The sequence below is a fragment of the Narcine bancroftii genome, chromosome 5 (assembly GCF_036971445.1).
Source record: "Narcine bancroftii isolate sNarBan1 chromosome 5, sNarBan1.hap1, whole genome shotgun sequence".
NCBI lineage: Eukaryota > Metazoa > Chordata > Chondrichthyes > Torpediniformes > Narcinidae > Narcine > Narcine bancroftii.
Window position 1 is genome coordinate 56149595 of NC_091473.1, and position 16013 is coordinate 56165607.

Consider the following 16013-nt stretch of genomic DNA (forward strand, 5'->3'; position numbering starts at 1 on the left):
CCTTCCTTTTCTTTTAAAAATATTTTAATTGATTTGGTAGAGAGGAATATTACATGCATATATTGTTTCAATAGTAATTATATAGCTTTTCTACCTTGCAATACAAAAAATCATAAATTATACATTGTCTTGTTTAATTCTCAAAAAAAGTGTAAAATCCTTATGAGAACACCTTCTTGACAAGTGAGGAGAAGCTGAGTGTCCACGATAGGTCACTAGTTAAGTGAACTCCAAGGAACTTGTTGCTCTCCACTCTCTCTCTCTACTACAGAGTTGTTGATCTGTTCTTTCCTAGTCCCCCGAAGTCCATGATCATCTCCTTCATCTTGTCCACATTGAGATTTCGGTTGTTATTCTGTGTGTACTCTGACAATAAATCTGAACTTTGAAAATTGGCCACCAGTACAAGGCCAATGGAGAAGAACTAGCTCCTGGAATTTTACATCAACACAAGTTACTAAGGAGAGGGGGGAGTATCTTTAGTTATTTGGTTTAACACAATCACAAGACAATTCTGTCTGGACTGCAGGAAAATAATTGTTGGGTTATATGTGATGTCCTGTATGTGCTCTCCACATCAAAGTTTAAACTTCAGATTAATTGCCAGAGTACATATAGGACATCTCATACAACCCTGAGACTCTTCTTTTCCTGTGGGCCAGGAAGCATTTCTATTTATCGGTGAAGCAAAAAAAAAACGTACTCAAGAAAAGATATGTGTACAAAAGAGGGAAATATAAACAATTGGTGCAATACAGAAGATACAGTATCAGTAATAAATAATGTGCAAAGAAAGAGTCCTTAAATGAGTTCATGATTGAGTTTGTGGTTGAGGAGTCAGATGGTGGAGGGGTAGAAACTGTTCCTGGCTGGATGTAAAAATCTCGTGGCACCTATACCTCTTTCTTGATGGCAAGTTTGTGACTTTATGCAAACAAAAGTTGAGAAATTTATGCACATGTCAATAAAGGACCTTGAACATGAGGATAGCCTGTATCCTTTCTCAGTTGAGTTATTGCTGAGTGGAAGAAGCCAAGGAATGGAATATTTGTTTGATGTGCTGCAATGACTGTGGAAGAAATTCATCGGTAAGATCTGCTGACCTTTACAAGGCTAATTTCTCTCTAAACCAGACTCATTAAATTGTTGCTTCCTAACCTGCTTTGTAAAGCAAAAATACTTCCATAGGTTACAACAGTGCATCGTGAGATCATTGGGCTTTGATGCAGTTGACCTTGGCATCCTTTTCTCATTTAGTTGCCATTCAGCAGAAAGCTGTGAAGTCAGGCGTGAGGTAGAAGAGACTACATTCCAATTTAGCATCTTCCAAGAGCGACAGGAATTCCAGCATTTCAGGATGGGGAAAAGAGATGGTGAGTGATACACTCAATTGAAGATTCGAGTTGGAAGCCCCTGTTCCTTTGAGTTCCCGTCGTACATCTGAAGTTCAGTGTCAGTAGGACTCAGGGTTGCTGTCCCTTCGACTCCAGATGATCATGAGGTCAGATTCAAAGCTGCTCAAGACCTTTGACCTTTGCAGCTGGGCTGCCCATTCCCTTTGCTGGTAGCAGGCTTGAGGGGCTGTCGAATGATTGTCGCCTGACAGTCCGACCCCCTGCACGACCGGCAAGTGGTGAAAGAATTGACAGCTTGACCTTTTGCAGCCACTACTCATGGGGTCGCCGGTCCCTCACAAAAGGCATTAGCCAAGATGAATGGGTTTTGTCTGCTGGCAAAGTGAACAGTTTAAAATAAATAACATAGCTAAAGCATTCAGAAGGAGAAGAAAGGAGAAGCTCTCTCTTCTGGGAGGTCCAATTCATCTCTATCACAAATCCCTGCAGGCCACAGATTGAAGCTCTTCGATTTGACAATGAAAAGGAGAGGAAGTCATACACTTTGTTTAATTTCATGCTTCAAAGTCAATATTTCGGACTGTCTTCAATAGATTTTTTTTATGTCTGTGGCATCAGTGCCATGCTAAAAATTGTTCAAAAGCCTTCATCAGCAACAAGTTGTCAAAGTGCTCATCAGGGCTGTCTGGGATCCGCCTACGGAGGTCCACATGCCATTCAGAGGACACTGCACCCCAGTGCATTCTAGGAAGGGGAAGTGTGGGCAGGTCTGTACCGGGGTCACAAGTTCAGGCAGCATGCCAAGCCCAGACCCATATGTCACCAAACAGCAATCTCTAACTTTCTGCATTTGCACCCTACATGCATGTTTCATGGCATGATTCATGCAGTTAAACTCCCATTAAGCTTAACAAGGTGGCACAGTTAGAGTAGCTATTAGTTCAAGATTCAGTATTCCTTTATTGTCAGGTAATAGTACAAAATGTCATATTACACAAAATTGCCTTCTGCCTGCCGCGGGTAAGAATCGCCGAATAGTTGCCCTCCGCCACTTACAGTAAGAGAGAGAGAAGCAACAGAGAGTCCCATCAGAGTCACTGAGTATTTGTGGATTCACCTCCAGCCTCTGCTTCCACAAAGACTCCTTTTTGATTCATCGGCAACCAGAGCTAAAGATCTATTCCTCAGCCACCTCTTGAATCCCGACTCCGATACCCGAGACCCAAGAGCCAATCTCCAATAGACTGCAGCTTGTGTGGGTATTTCAGCTGCTGAGCTCCTCAGTAGTCCGCTGGCATGGTCACGGTGGTCCTGTAAGGTCATTTCCTCTGCTTCTCCGTCTCAATGGGTGTGTCCATCCTGTTTCTGGTGCGCTCCACCGGTCCACTGCTCCCCTGGAGTCTGCAGCCCGTCCTGGCTGCTGCCCTGCAGAGGTGCTGTTGTTTTGGATAAAGACCTCGGTAGTGCTTGAGGAATATAAAGTGTGCAAAAAAAACTTAAGGAAATTAGAAAGGCTAAAAGGAGAAATGAGGCTGCTTTGGCAGGCAAGGTAGTAATAAATCCAAAGTACGTTAAAAGTAAAAGAATAGTGAGTGATAAAATTAGGCCCCTTGTGGATCAGAGGGGTAGGGTATGTGAGAAGTCAGAAGAGATGGGGGACATTTTAAATGATTTTTTTTTCTTTAGTATTCATTAAGGAAAGGAATATTGAGCCAGGTGAATTAAGGAAAACTAGTAGTGAGGTCATGGAAAATATACAGATTAATGAGGAGGTAGTACTGGCTATTTTAAAGAGAATAAAGGTGAATAAATCTCCAGGTCCTGACAAGATATTCCCTAGTACCATGAAGGAGGTTAGTGTAGAAATAGCAGGGCTCTGACAGAAATATGTAAAATATGATTAGCCACTGGGGAGGTGCCAGAGGATTGGAGGGTAGCTCATGTTGTTCTGCTGTTTAAAAAAGGCTCCAAAAGTAAACCAGGTAATTATAGGCCTGTGAGTGACATCGGTGGTAGGTAAATTAATGGAGAGTGTTCTTAGAGATGCTGTATACAATTATTTGGAAAGACAAGGACTGATTAGGAGTAGTCAACGCAGTTTTGTATGTGGTAGATTATGTTTAACAAATCTTAGAGTTTTTCGAGGAGGTTACTAAGAAGGTTGTTAAAGGGAAGGCTGTGGATGATGTCTATATGGACTTTAGAAAGGTCTTTGACAAGGTTCCGCATAAGAAGTTAATTAGGAAGGTTCACTCATTAGGTATTAATATTGAAGTAGTGAAATGGATTCAACAATGGTTGGATGGGAGATCCCAGAGAGTAGTGGTGGAAAATTGTTTGTCAAATTGGAGACCGGTGACTAGAGGAGTGCCTCAGGGATCAGTACTGGGACAATTGTTGTTTGTCATATATATCAATAATCTGGATGATAAGGTGGTAAATGGGATTAGTAAGAATGCAGATGATACAAAGATTGGTGGTGGTGTGGACAGTGATGAAGGTTTTCAAAGCTTGCAGTGGGATATAGGCCTGTTAGAAGAGTGGGGAGAAAGATGGCAGATGGAGTTTAATACTGATAAATATAAGGTGCTATATTTTGGTAAAACTAATCAGCAAAAGTCATACATGTTAAATGGTAGACAAATGGATTTAGGAATTCTGATACATAACTCCCTGAAAGTGAAGTCACATGTAGATAGGGTGGTGAAGAAAGCTTTTGGTATGTTGGCCCTCATAAATCAGAGTATTGAGTACAGGAGTTGGGATGGCATGTTGAAGTTGAATAAGGTCAAATTTAGAATATTGTATGCAATGTTAATCGCCAAATTAGAGGAAGGATATCAACAAAATAGAGAGAGTGCAGAGGAGATTTACAAGAATGATGCCTGGGTTTCAGCGTTTGAGTCACAGGGAAAGGTTGAGCAGGCTGGGACTTTATTCCCTGGAGTGCAGAAGATTGATGTGAGTTTTGATAGAGGTATTTAAAATTGAGGGGGGCAGAGAGAGTAAATGTGGACAGACTTTTTCCATTGAGAGTGGGAGAGATTCAAACAAGAACACACCGATTGAGATTGAAGGGTGAAAAGTGTAGGGAAAACTTAAAGAATTTCTTCACTCAGAGGGTAGTGGGAGTGTGGAATAAACTTCTGGCCAAAGTGGTAGATGTGGGCTCGATTTTAATGTTTAAGTAAAAGTTGGATAGGTATATGGACAAGAAAGGTGTGGAGGGTTATGGGCTGGGTGCAGGTCAATGTGACTAGGTGGGAGAAGGAGTTCAGCACGGACTAGAAGCGATGAACTAGCCTGTTTCTGTGCTGTAGTTGTTATATGGTTATGGTTGCAGGATTACAAACACCATTAGCTTCTTTCTTTGGCTTGGCTTCACAGACAAATATTTATGGAGCGGTATGTTCACATCTGCTGCAGGCTCGTTGGTGACTGACAAGTCCGATTCGGGACAGGCAGGCACGGTTGCAGCAGTTGCAAGGGAAAATTGGTTGGTTGGGGTTGGGTGTTGGGTTTTTCCTCCTTTGTCTTTTGTCAGTGAGGTGGGCTCTGCGGTCTTTTAAAACCTGTATAGAGCCACCAGCATTAGGACTTTATGGTTGAACCCTTTAGAGCAGCACTGTCTGGGCTCTGTACTCTCTCAGGTCTACACCAGCAGCAGTGGTCCATTACAGCAGTTCTAGTGTAACACTATTATAGCACCGCAACTCAACTTCGAATCTGCTGCTGTCTGTAAGCAATTTGCACATTCTCCCTGTGTCTGCGTGGGTTTCCTTCAGGGGCTCTGGTGTCCTCCCACACTTCAAAATGTACGGGGTGGGGGTGAGAGGGGGCTTGATTATAGGTTAGTTGAGGTATTTGGGGGGTACAGGCAAGTGAACCGGGAGGCCCTGTTACTGTGTTGGATGTCTAAATTTTTTTAAAAAGTAGATTTATTAAATGAAATTTGACACTGAAACACACAAGGAGATATCAGAGCAGATGCTCAGAACTTTAACTAAGTCAGAGAACAATGCAGCATGAAAACAGGCCCTTCGGCCCAACTCATTCATGCCAACCAGGTTGCCTACTGGCGCCAGCCCCATTTGCCTGCATTGGGCCCATATTCCTCAAATCCTTCCCTATTCATGTAACTCTCAAAATGCTGTTTCAGATTTGTAATTGTACCTGCCTTTACAGCTTCCTCCGGCAACTCATTCCATGTATGCCCTCCTATAAACAGCGTCTCCCAGGTCTCTTTCAAATCTTTCCTCTCTCACCTTAATCTAAGACCTCTCAATTTAGACTTCCCTACCCTGGTGAAAAGACTGTTGCCTTCCTCCGGCAACTCATTCCATGTATGCCCTCCTATAAACAGCGTCTCCCAGGTCTCTTTCAAATCTTTCCTCTCTCACCTTAATCTAAGACCTCTCAATTTAGACTTCCCTACCCTGGTGAAAAGACTGTTGCCTTTCATCTTATCCATCCCTCTTGTGACTTTATATTATCTCCATAAAATCACCCCTCCAACACTCCAGGGGAGAAGAAAATCGCAGTCTATAGAGTCGCTCTTTGTGACTCCATATAAAGAGGGCTTCAAAGGTAGCCTTTCAAAAGGGAAGGGTGAAAGTTGGAGAGGTTTTAGAGGAGATGCGTCCCTTTCAGGACATTTCAAAGTGTTTCACAGCCAAATACGCATTTTGATGGGTGGTCACTGCTGTGCTGTGGGAAACATGGCAGCCAGTCTGTCCACAGCAAGATCCAAAAACTGAAGTGTGATAATGAGTGGATTATTTGCAGGTGATCATTTGCATTGGTTGTGACATGTGGAATGGGTAAGTCACAGGTCCAGTCACCTGGGTTCAATCCTAAACTCCGGTACTATTTGTGAAGAGTTTGTACATTCCCCCTGTGACCATGTAGTGTTCACTGCTCACATCCCATAGACAGTAGGATACTGGACTGCTGTAAATCGTGTGTGAATCTGGGGAGAAGTTAGGGTGATGGGGTAGGTGGTTGGTTGAAGGGAATGTTGAAAGAATAAAGTGGGATTAGTGAAATGGGTGGTTGACAGTTTACATAGACTCAGTGGGCTAAAGAGCCTGTTTCCATGCTGTGTGACTCCAGAGTAATTTGAAGGTGTGCCTTGGACAGGTAATCCAATCTATACTGGCCTTGCCACAACATCCAAGTACCGTGAATGAATAATAAAAGAAAGGGCATTCTGTTGCGAGTGTCCCCTGCCTTCCAACTGCAAATTTTCAGGGGAAAAGCATCTGTGAAAACACACTGTCAGATTTTTCTGTTAAGGATCTTCCCTTTGGTAATGTAGTGGTGAGGTCCCCTCTAGCCTTGAAGTTGCTGTGGAAAATGACAACTTCAGGACACAATAATGAGGGAAAATGTGCAGTTAAGAGATTAAGCAGAATAGTTGGTGTTCAAATGAGTCATGGCACAGGGTGGAGCTCGATCAGAGAAGCAACTGTGGGGAGCAGAAAGGCTCATGGAAGGACACCCGAACCTAACTGTTCTGCTTACTGACCCAGGCAGTGCTTTAAATTGAGCAGACCAGCCCCAAGACAAGACAGCTGCCTCCATTCCCTAACTTGTTGGGGAAAGCAGGACCAAAATGACGAAGCAGAAACTTCATTTTTCTTTCAATGAATAGTATCACATTTGTATAATTTCTGCCTGCTTTAATTTTATTGACCTCAGTGGGAGTGATTGCAATGTAACTATTGTTATGAGCTCTCATTTCTCTTTTTATGCCGCGTGTATTTATAAAACCAGTTAGGGGTGAGTGCACATTTGTGTGTGTGTGTGTGTGTGTGTGTGTGTGTGTGTGTGTGTGTGTGTGTGTGTGTGTGTGTGTGTGTGTGTGTGTGTGTGTGTGTGTGTGTGTGTGTGTGTGTGTGTGTGTGTGTGTGTGTGTGCATGCTTAAAAGTGTGCACACTTGTGTGGATGTTAATGAGCAAGTGTGTGGGTCTATATTCGTATATGAATGGCTTCCCACCAGGAAAGCTGTGTGATTAGACGTGTGGCTCTATATTGGGTAGGAGTTGCCATGTGAAAGGTTTTTAAATCCTATTACAGCAGCTTTAGTACTGATCAGCTCAGGCTGAGGCCATTGCCTCTGCCCCAGCCTGTGGCACAGGTTGGTGGAGAGAAAAAAAACTATTCAGTAAGCTGTGGTAATCTTGTTTTTAACCCTCTTGTGGTGAGTGTTCCCAGATCCCATGGTGTTTGTCTGCATGTTGATACTAATTGAATTTTGGTTGCTGTTATTGAACAGAAGTAGATTTTCTGGGTCCTTGGAGGCTAAGGTTGTTGGATTGAAGCAGACGTGATTTTATCTCAGTCCAGATCTGAGTGTTTAGTGTGGTCAGCAGTAGAATACAAATAGGGGACAATAAGAACTTGCTCACGGCTAGTGAGATGAGATGGGGATGAAGCAGGAGCTGCAGAATCAGGTGTGGCTTTCAGAAGGTAAAGTTACTGGAAGGACCAAATTCATGTCAGCCTCTGCGACTGGCCATTTTCTTCTTTCATCCTCAGTAACTGGTGCAGTATGTTAACCAAGAAAATCTACAGATTTTGGGGTCAAGTGCAAAGCACAAATGTGCAGGAAAAACACAGGAGATCTTGCAGCATCCACAGGAAGTAAAAGGTCACCAATGTTTCAGGCTGAGCCCTTTGTCAGGAATTAAAAGAGAAAACAGGCAGATGTGTGAATTAAAAAGGTAGCAAGAGGAGGTAGGGGAAGGTGGAGGTGAACTGGTAAGAGGTAATAGGTGGGTACTAGTGGGAGGATGGAAGAGAAAGAAGTTGAGAACTGATGGTGGAGAGGGCTAGTGCTAAGATGGATCATTTTCTGATTGGAGAAGGAAGGGAAAGGTTGGGAAACTGGAGGAAAGGAGACAGAGGGACACAGAAAGAAGGAAACATGATGGGAGGTGGCGGGGACATTGATGGAAGTTGAAGTCGATGTGACTGCCAAACTGAGGCCACCAGAAAATTGAAGGAATAACACCTTGTACAACATCTTGGCAGCCTCCAACCAGAAGGCATTAAAATCTGTGTCTCCGATTTTACCCCCCACCCCACCCACCCTTCTCACTCTCTCTCTCTTCCTATCTCTGTCTCCTTTCTTCAGCTCACCACCCCTTCCCTTCCATCTTCTATCAGAGAGCTACCCTTCTTAGCCCTCTGCCCTCTTCCCCTATCACTTCTCAGCATTTTTCTCTTCTATGCCCCCACCTACATCCACCAATGACTTCTTTTGTCCTATGCTCCTCCCTCTGCCCCTTCCTCCCTCCTCTCCTCCTCCTCCTCCCTTCTCCCCCAATATTTTTGGCGAAGGATTCAAGCTTGAAACATTGGTTACCTTTTACTTCCAAAGCATTCTGCACAACCTGCTGAGGTTCTCCAGCACATTGTATATTAATGTATAAAGTCTGACACAAGACTGTAAATTCTTTCCCAAGTTTATGCACTAGGAAGGGAGGTGGATTGTAGTGGCCTCTTACATACCTGGACTTTATTGTCCTCTCATGGACCTTCAAGTGGGAAGTGCTGGGATTTTGTCTGGGTGATGTTGGCATGGCAGATTAAATGAATACTTCCATTCTGAAATGTCTTCCCCTGCTGTACCTGACTCTTTCTCTGAGCAGATGGCATTGTTAAGAAGGTGTGTGCTCAGCTGCTCCAAGGCAAAGATTCCTAGAACTATAATCTGGAGACTGAGATTTGACTTGAGATATGTTGGTCAATCCCACTGGACCAAAAACTGTGCTGATTTCTAAAATTCATTTGATAGTTTGAGTTTCTGGCACGAGATCACTTACATAATTTAAAATAATCCATGAATCAGGCCATAGTTATTCCTTGATCTATTTAGCTAAGTGCTCTTGTACTAATTTACCTGATCATCTTCAGTGCTTGAAAATTTGAAGATGGGTCTGAGCATGTGACTCAGCAAACCATATAGAAGAGCCAAGTCCACCGCCTTCTTCCAATAAAGTGAGGGTAATTTTTCAAGGAAAATGTAAAGTGCGGGTTATAATTGTGAATAAATATGTCACCTTATTCTTTCTTCCTGATGGCAGAGTGTTCACCAGGTTGGATTAACAGATAAGTTACCCAGTCACATCCACTCTACATGGGCAGAACATTGACAGCCAGTGAAACTCAACCATTTACTCACTGTATTGTGTCCAGTTTCTTTGTGAAGTATTTAAATCTTTTGCAAGGTTCTTTACAGCTCAATGAAGAAAGAAATTATCTTAAAAATCTTACCACTGGTCTGAAAATGGATGCAAGTACCAAATAGTGCAGGAGTGATTCCAATATTGTAGGTAGAGTGGACTTATGACATGATATTCTCAAAACCCACACAACAGATTGCAAAGCTTAGGTGCAGAGTTATGTTCAGTCTAGTTCAATGTGGAGACAGCAGTAAAACTTGTTTGCTGTTGGCTTTCTGAAATAGGTATTTGGTAATCCTGCGCTCATGCAGGGATTACTGGGCTTGGTTCAGGCAGAAGGATGTGCTCCATAGGATATGCAGAAGAGAGTAGCTGTGCAAAAGAATGCGGACGTGAGTTGTCAAATTAACAAATGCTTCTTCATTAATGTAGTTTGAATACTTAATCCAGATGTGTGTGTCAGAACAGGAAAAAGCAAAATAAAAATAAGCAAGATGGGAAGACCAGTGGAATACCAAGCCATCTGGAGAGCATGTCACTACAGGAGTCTTAGTTAGATCATCATCCCTGTCATCCTTTGGCAATATCCAACTAACACATTTTGGAACAGACATTCCATATTTAGGAACTACTGTTGCATATAGTTGTCTAGTCAGGCACACCTATTGGCCGATTGTACCTGTGGCCCCTCCCCACAGGCCCCTGTATAAAGGTGACTGTTCCACAGCCTCCTCTTCCGTGCTGGACAATTGAAAAGGATGGATGTGCCTTGTTCTTAAGTGAATAAAAGTCTGTTGGTTCCTCAACAATGATCTTTCGAGTAACCGATGGTGGACCAGGTTTATTCAAAGTTTTTTTTTAACAATGGAGCAAATCCTGAAGCCAGAAAAGCTGGCGATCGCCCCTCAATTGCCTGAGGCATCCGCCAACTTTGAGCTCTGGCTGCGCGGTTTTGAAGCATTCCTGCAGGCCTCCTCCACCATTGTGCCATCAGAGACCGATAAACTATAAGTGCTGCACTTCCTGGGTCGCCACCCTGGCGCATTCCATGATCAGGGACGTGACATTGTACCAGAAAGCCATTGTCATACTCAAAGGACAGTATCTGCGTAAGATCAATATTGTCTACGCCAGACACCTTTTTGTGACCCGCAAACAATGACCCGGTGAGATTAATGCTGAATATCTTCGGGCCCTGCGAGCATGAGGCAGGACCTGTGAATGCAAGGCCTTGCTCACTACAGAGAACCAGATCTGGACACCTAATTCACAAGGATCAGGTCGAATTACATCCCACCAAGATTCTTGGAGCAAGGGGAGCTCAGACTGCAGAGAGTAGTTGAGCTGGCAGGTACATGGAGGCCTACTTGACCGACAACGCTGCTGCCTCTGCAGGGCCCCGAGATTTGACACTCCTCAGTCAAGAAGGAGGCCCAAGCCATTGTTGAGGCAGTGCAGCACTGGTGCCATTACCTGGCTGGTAAGAGATTCACCCTGCTGACTGACCAGTGCACAGTCGCGTTCATATTTAACAAACAGCTGTGGGGAAAAATCAAAACAAAATACTGAGGTGGAGGACTGAACTGCCCACCTACAATTACAATATTTTGTACCAGCCGGGGAGACTTAATGAGCTGTCAGACACCCTGTCCCGCGGGATCTGTGCCAGTGCACAGATCGACCGGCTGCAAAACCTCCACAACCATCTCTGTCACCATGGAGTTACCAGGCTTTTCATTTTGTCAAACCCCCACAACCTGCTGTACTCCATCGACGAGATCAGGTCCATGACAAAGAACTGCCAGGTCTGCGCTGAGTGCAAGCTGCACTTCTACCAGCCAGACAGGGCACAATTAATGAGCCACCCACCCCTTTGAGCTATTCAGTGTCATTTTGAAAGGACCCCTGCCCTCCACTGTCTGCAATGTGTATTTTCTGAACATCATTGATGAATACTCCCATTTCCCATTTCCCATCCTCTGCTCGGACATCTGCCACAGTCATCAAGGCCCTGCGCAGTCTCTTCAATCTGTTTGGCTTCCCCAGTTATATCCACAGTGACTGGGGGGGTCCTCCTTTATGAGTGATGAGCTGTGCCAGTGCCTGGAGGCCGAGGGCATTGAAATGAGCAAGACCACTGGTTACGACCTCCGGGGTAATGAGCAAATGGAGAGGGAGAATGCTACGGTTTGGAAGGCAGTCCTCCTAGCCTTGCGGTCTAAGGAACTCCCAGGCTCCCGCTAGCAAGAGGTCCTCCCAGAGGCACTCCACTCTATCAGGTCCCTGCTATGTACTGCCACAAATGTCACACTGCATGAACGCGTTTTTCTTTCCCAGGAAATCTGTGACAGGGGCTACACTACCAGCATGGCTGACATCCCCAGGGCCTATCCTACCCCAGAAGCATGTGAGGAGCCATAAGTCTGAGCTCCTGGTCGAAAGGGTCCACCTCCTCCATGCCAACCCTCAATATGTCTGCGTGGCATAGCCTGATGGACATGAAGACACTGTCTCTGTCCGGGATTTGGCTCCCTCAGGGGTCCGGAGACCACTGCTGATCACCCCACACCCCCTCTCTCCATTGAACACACACGATGCGCCTGACCCCTGGTACCTTGCCTCTGCCCCCCAAGGGAGGATACAACGGGCTCAAAAGCACCTACCCACCAGCATAACACTGATGAGTACATACAGGTGCCCGAGGCCGTCCAGGACCCCATCGCTACACCACGGCCACAACCGGTACAACAATTGTCCTAGTGAACAACCAGACTACTTGAAAGACTGAACGTGACTTTGGAGTTTGTAACTTTGCAAGTTTCACTTTATCCCACTGGACTCTTTTAAAAAAAGGGGGCGAATGTGGTAAACCACTGGTGCGTATAGTTGTCTGGTCAGGCATACCTATTGGCTGTTGGTGCCTATGGTCCCTCCCCACAGGCTCCAGTATAAAAGTGACTGTTCCACAGTCCCCTCTTCAGTGCTGGACAGTTGAACAGTATGGATGTGCTGTTGTTCTATGTGAATAAAAGCCTATTGGTTTCTCAACAACAGTCTTTCAAGTAATTGATGGTGCATGAAGGAATGCCTGTCACAGGCAATATGCCATCAGTCCCTGGTATTACAACATGTTAGTCAGTCCCAAGAATGGATATCAAACAAGATATACTTGAGGGGATGGGGAAGGAATAGATGACATAGTCATAGAGTTATAAAACATGTAAACAGGCCTTTTGGTCCATCTCGCTAACCAACCAGATTCCATTTACCTACATTCAGCCCATATCCTTCCAAACCATATTCCCACCACCATAGGACTTCATTAACTTCATTAGCCTCCACTGCTGCAGGAAGAAAAGTCCAATCTTCTCAATTCTCCTCTAATAAATTGAACTTTCCAGTCATGGATACATTTTCATGAATCTTTCCTGCACCCCTTCCAACTTAACATCTTTCTTATTGCTAGGCACACATAACTGCACACAATACTTCAAGTGCAATCTCACTAATCTCTTGCACAAATGTAACCGGCGTTTCTTCTCCTGTGCTCACTATCCTGAGTGGTGGCTCTCAATAGAAAAATGATGAGACAATATATGCAATCACTTCGCTTCATTGTTTCATATGGATTTTCCTTGATGTATTTTGAAATGTTCATTGCATGGTATCCATTGTGTAGGTGTCAAAGTTGAGGAGTATTTGTGTGAATGACCTCAAAGGCATCACAATCACATGTGCTTGCAGTTCTCATAATTTGCAATCACCCTGGAAGCCGTTTCCTGGCTTTAAAGGTTTCTAAATTAAATTGACCCAATTCTGTCAAAGGATAGAGTTCACAATGCAAAAATGGTTACACTACTGGTAAATATTCACCCAGGTGTAGAGACCTTAGGGAGCTGAGGCTTGATAGTGTGCTGGTCAGGATTCAATGTGGGCTCAGAGGAAGCTTATCTCATACTTGTGGCCTGAGGTGGAATTCCTCAGTGCCTGTACAGGTCACTGGAGGAAACTGGTGCCGTGATGAGGGCTTCTCCTTCTCCCAGGTATTTATCTTGGAGAAGGCTGAGAATACAAGAACTAAAACCTATTTGTTCTGATTTGTTGACTAGATTTTTTTTAATTTCTCAGTTCTTTCCTGGGAGACCATTCATTATGAAGCTGCTTCAGATCACACATACCTGGCTGGAAGAAGTCAGGATAACACAAGTCTCCCATAGTGCTCTTTTGGATATGCTGGACAACAAGAAAGGGGTAAGGTACCTGATAATGCATTGTGTGAATGGAATGTATCCTTGTTTCTCACCATGGTGGGTATTCCTCTCCTCCCCCCCCCCCCCCCCACCCCCACCATCGCCCCAACCAAGGCCATGCTTTTAAGATAAACCCTGTAGACATTCAGGAGGGACCTCTTCATCCAGAGATTGGTTGGAAAGTGGAACTCACTCACACAATGGCACACAATGCTAAGGATGCATTGAAGTGAAAGCTTCAGAACTGCAAGGGAGAGAAAGGAATGGAAGGATACACTGATAGCGTGAGCAGAATTATTCTGGAAAGTGCATTTCGAGCAATCATAACATAGGAAATTGGTCTGGGAATAAATAGGCCATTTATCAAAGTCTTCCCTGCTCTATCCCCATATCCCTTGATCCCCAAAATGTCTGGAAACCTATTGAATGCACACATTGATTGTAGTCATATACTGCATTCTTTCTCATGGTGTGGATTGGTATGAAGCATTATTTTCTGTAATTACTGTATGAACACCCCTTTTTTGTTTTCATAAAACTGTAGCCTGAGTCTGTTGGAAGAGTGCTATGAAATTACATTTAGTACTATCACTGATACTGAAGCCCAGCCTTAAATAACAATCGACTTGTGGCCATCAATAAAGTAATAGAGCATAGAACAATCCCTTTGGCCCAATATACTTAACCCAGATATTTATCTCACTGTTAGCCAGCAATTAATTTGTACCCACTTTTAAGGGTCAATGTTCGTCTTGAAAGTAATAAGACAGAAAAATGTAATATATACTATATATATCAACATTGGTCTACCATTAATGCAAACAAAGTGCTCAGTGCTTATAAGAGAAAAAGAAGCAAAAGAGAGTCCCTTCAAAGACTATTAAGTGCCAGTGGACTCACCTCCAGAGCTCCTGAAGCTTCTGCAGCGTCACAGACTCCAGTTTAAATCATCCAATTCAAACCATCGACAGCCTGGGCTCCATATCCAAACCTCTCTCTAACATGATCAGGAAGATTTCAGCACTTGAGGCCCTTCAGGGGCCCTTCTTGCCCTCAGAACCTTCTCAAATCCCAGTTCTGATGCCTGAGTCCTTCGACTATGTCTGTGTGAGTCCTTCGACTGCAAGTTGTCAACAACTCGCAGCCTCTATGCGTCCTCCAAGCCCTCACCCCCTTGCCAGTCTGCTGGTTTCTTCTTCTTCGTCGTCCCCTACTCATTGGGGAATGTTCTCACCATTTCTGATGCCCAGTCAGTCCGGTGCTTTACTGGAGTCTGCAACCCCTTGTGATAAGCTGCCCAGCGCAAGCACCATCAACTTGGACACAGACCTCCATACTTACACGATGTTATGAAAAAACACCATTCCCTCCTCTAACAGGAGTCATGACTGGGAAATAGGACCCAGCAGAGCCACGCTATGTATCCGCTCCGCACTCTTTCGGGTTTGCTTCAGCGGCAGCCATTACAGCACTGCCTTTTTTTGGTGCCAACAATGCATTATCCCTGGGTCTAGAGCTGAATCCACACTCAAGCCCAGATGATCAAAGTTCAGGAAGTTGCCTGGCCAGGTCTGGTGCTGAGCTGTAAGTCATGGCTCTGAGGTCTTTACCTGCATTGGGGTGGGTCCTATGGACCAGATGGAGAGCCAGAGACTAAAGCCCACAACTCCTCCCGGTCACTGTACTGCATGATGATGTCTCCAGTTGCTGCTATGAAGTAAGTGGGGATTCATAGCCAGTTCCTCTCAAACTCTAATTCTTAGATCAGTTGGCAACTCAAGCCCTAATCATAAATCTGCAACAGCATTTTACAAGGGCCAAGCTCCTGACTGGCAATCCAGGGGAATTCTCCAATATAGTGCAGCCAATATCTCTTCTCGTGCCATGCTCTGTATCATGTGGTCCTCAGAAAACATAGCCATTGCATGTCAAGGCAGAGGAAAAAGGGGACAAGCAAGGAAGGCAGCAGAGGTAACGTGGTGTGGATCCACATCACAACAAAGACAAAGAGCTAGAGGAAGGGGAAGCAAAGGAGCCCCTCAGTTCAAATCCTCAACAACTAGTTTCCCCAAGGTGAACAGATTCCTGAAAATGATGCTGGGAGGATTTCCAGACTCATTCTGAAATCACTCTCACGACCCAGTACCATATCTTGAGAATAACTTGTAGACTGTCAATCTTTGCCTATATTGGATTGTTAATGATGTCTGTAAAGTCA

At 44.4% G+C, this 16013-nt stretch overlaps 1 protein-coding gene across 1 annotated transcript in view; it reads left to right on the plus strand.

Moving 5' to 3' along the window:
* The window catches only part of qsox1 (quiescin Q6 sulfhydryl oxidase 1), a 151318-nt gene that overhangs the window by 112464 nt on the left and 22841 nt on the right, over positions 1 to 16013 (plus strand). Inside the window, exon 9 of the mRNA XM_069937480.1 lies at positions 13674 to 13796. Coding sequence (XP_069793581.1) covers positions 13674 to 13796 — 123 coding nt within the window. The remainder of the gene's footprint in view (positions 1 to 13673; positions 13797 to 16013) is intronic.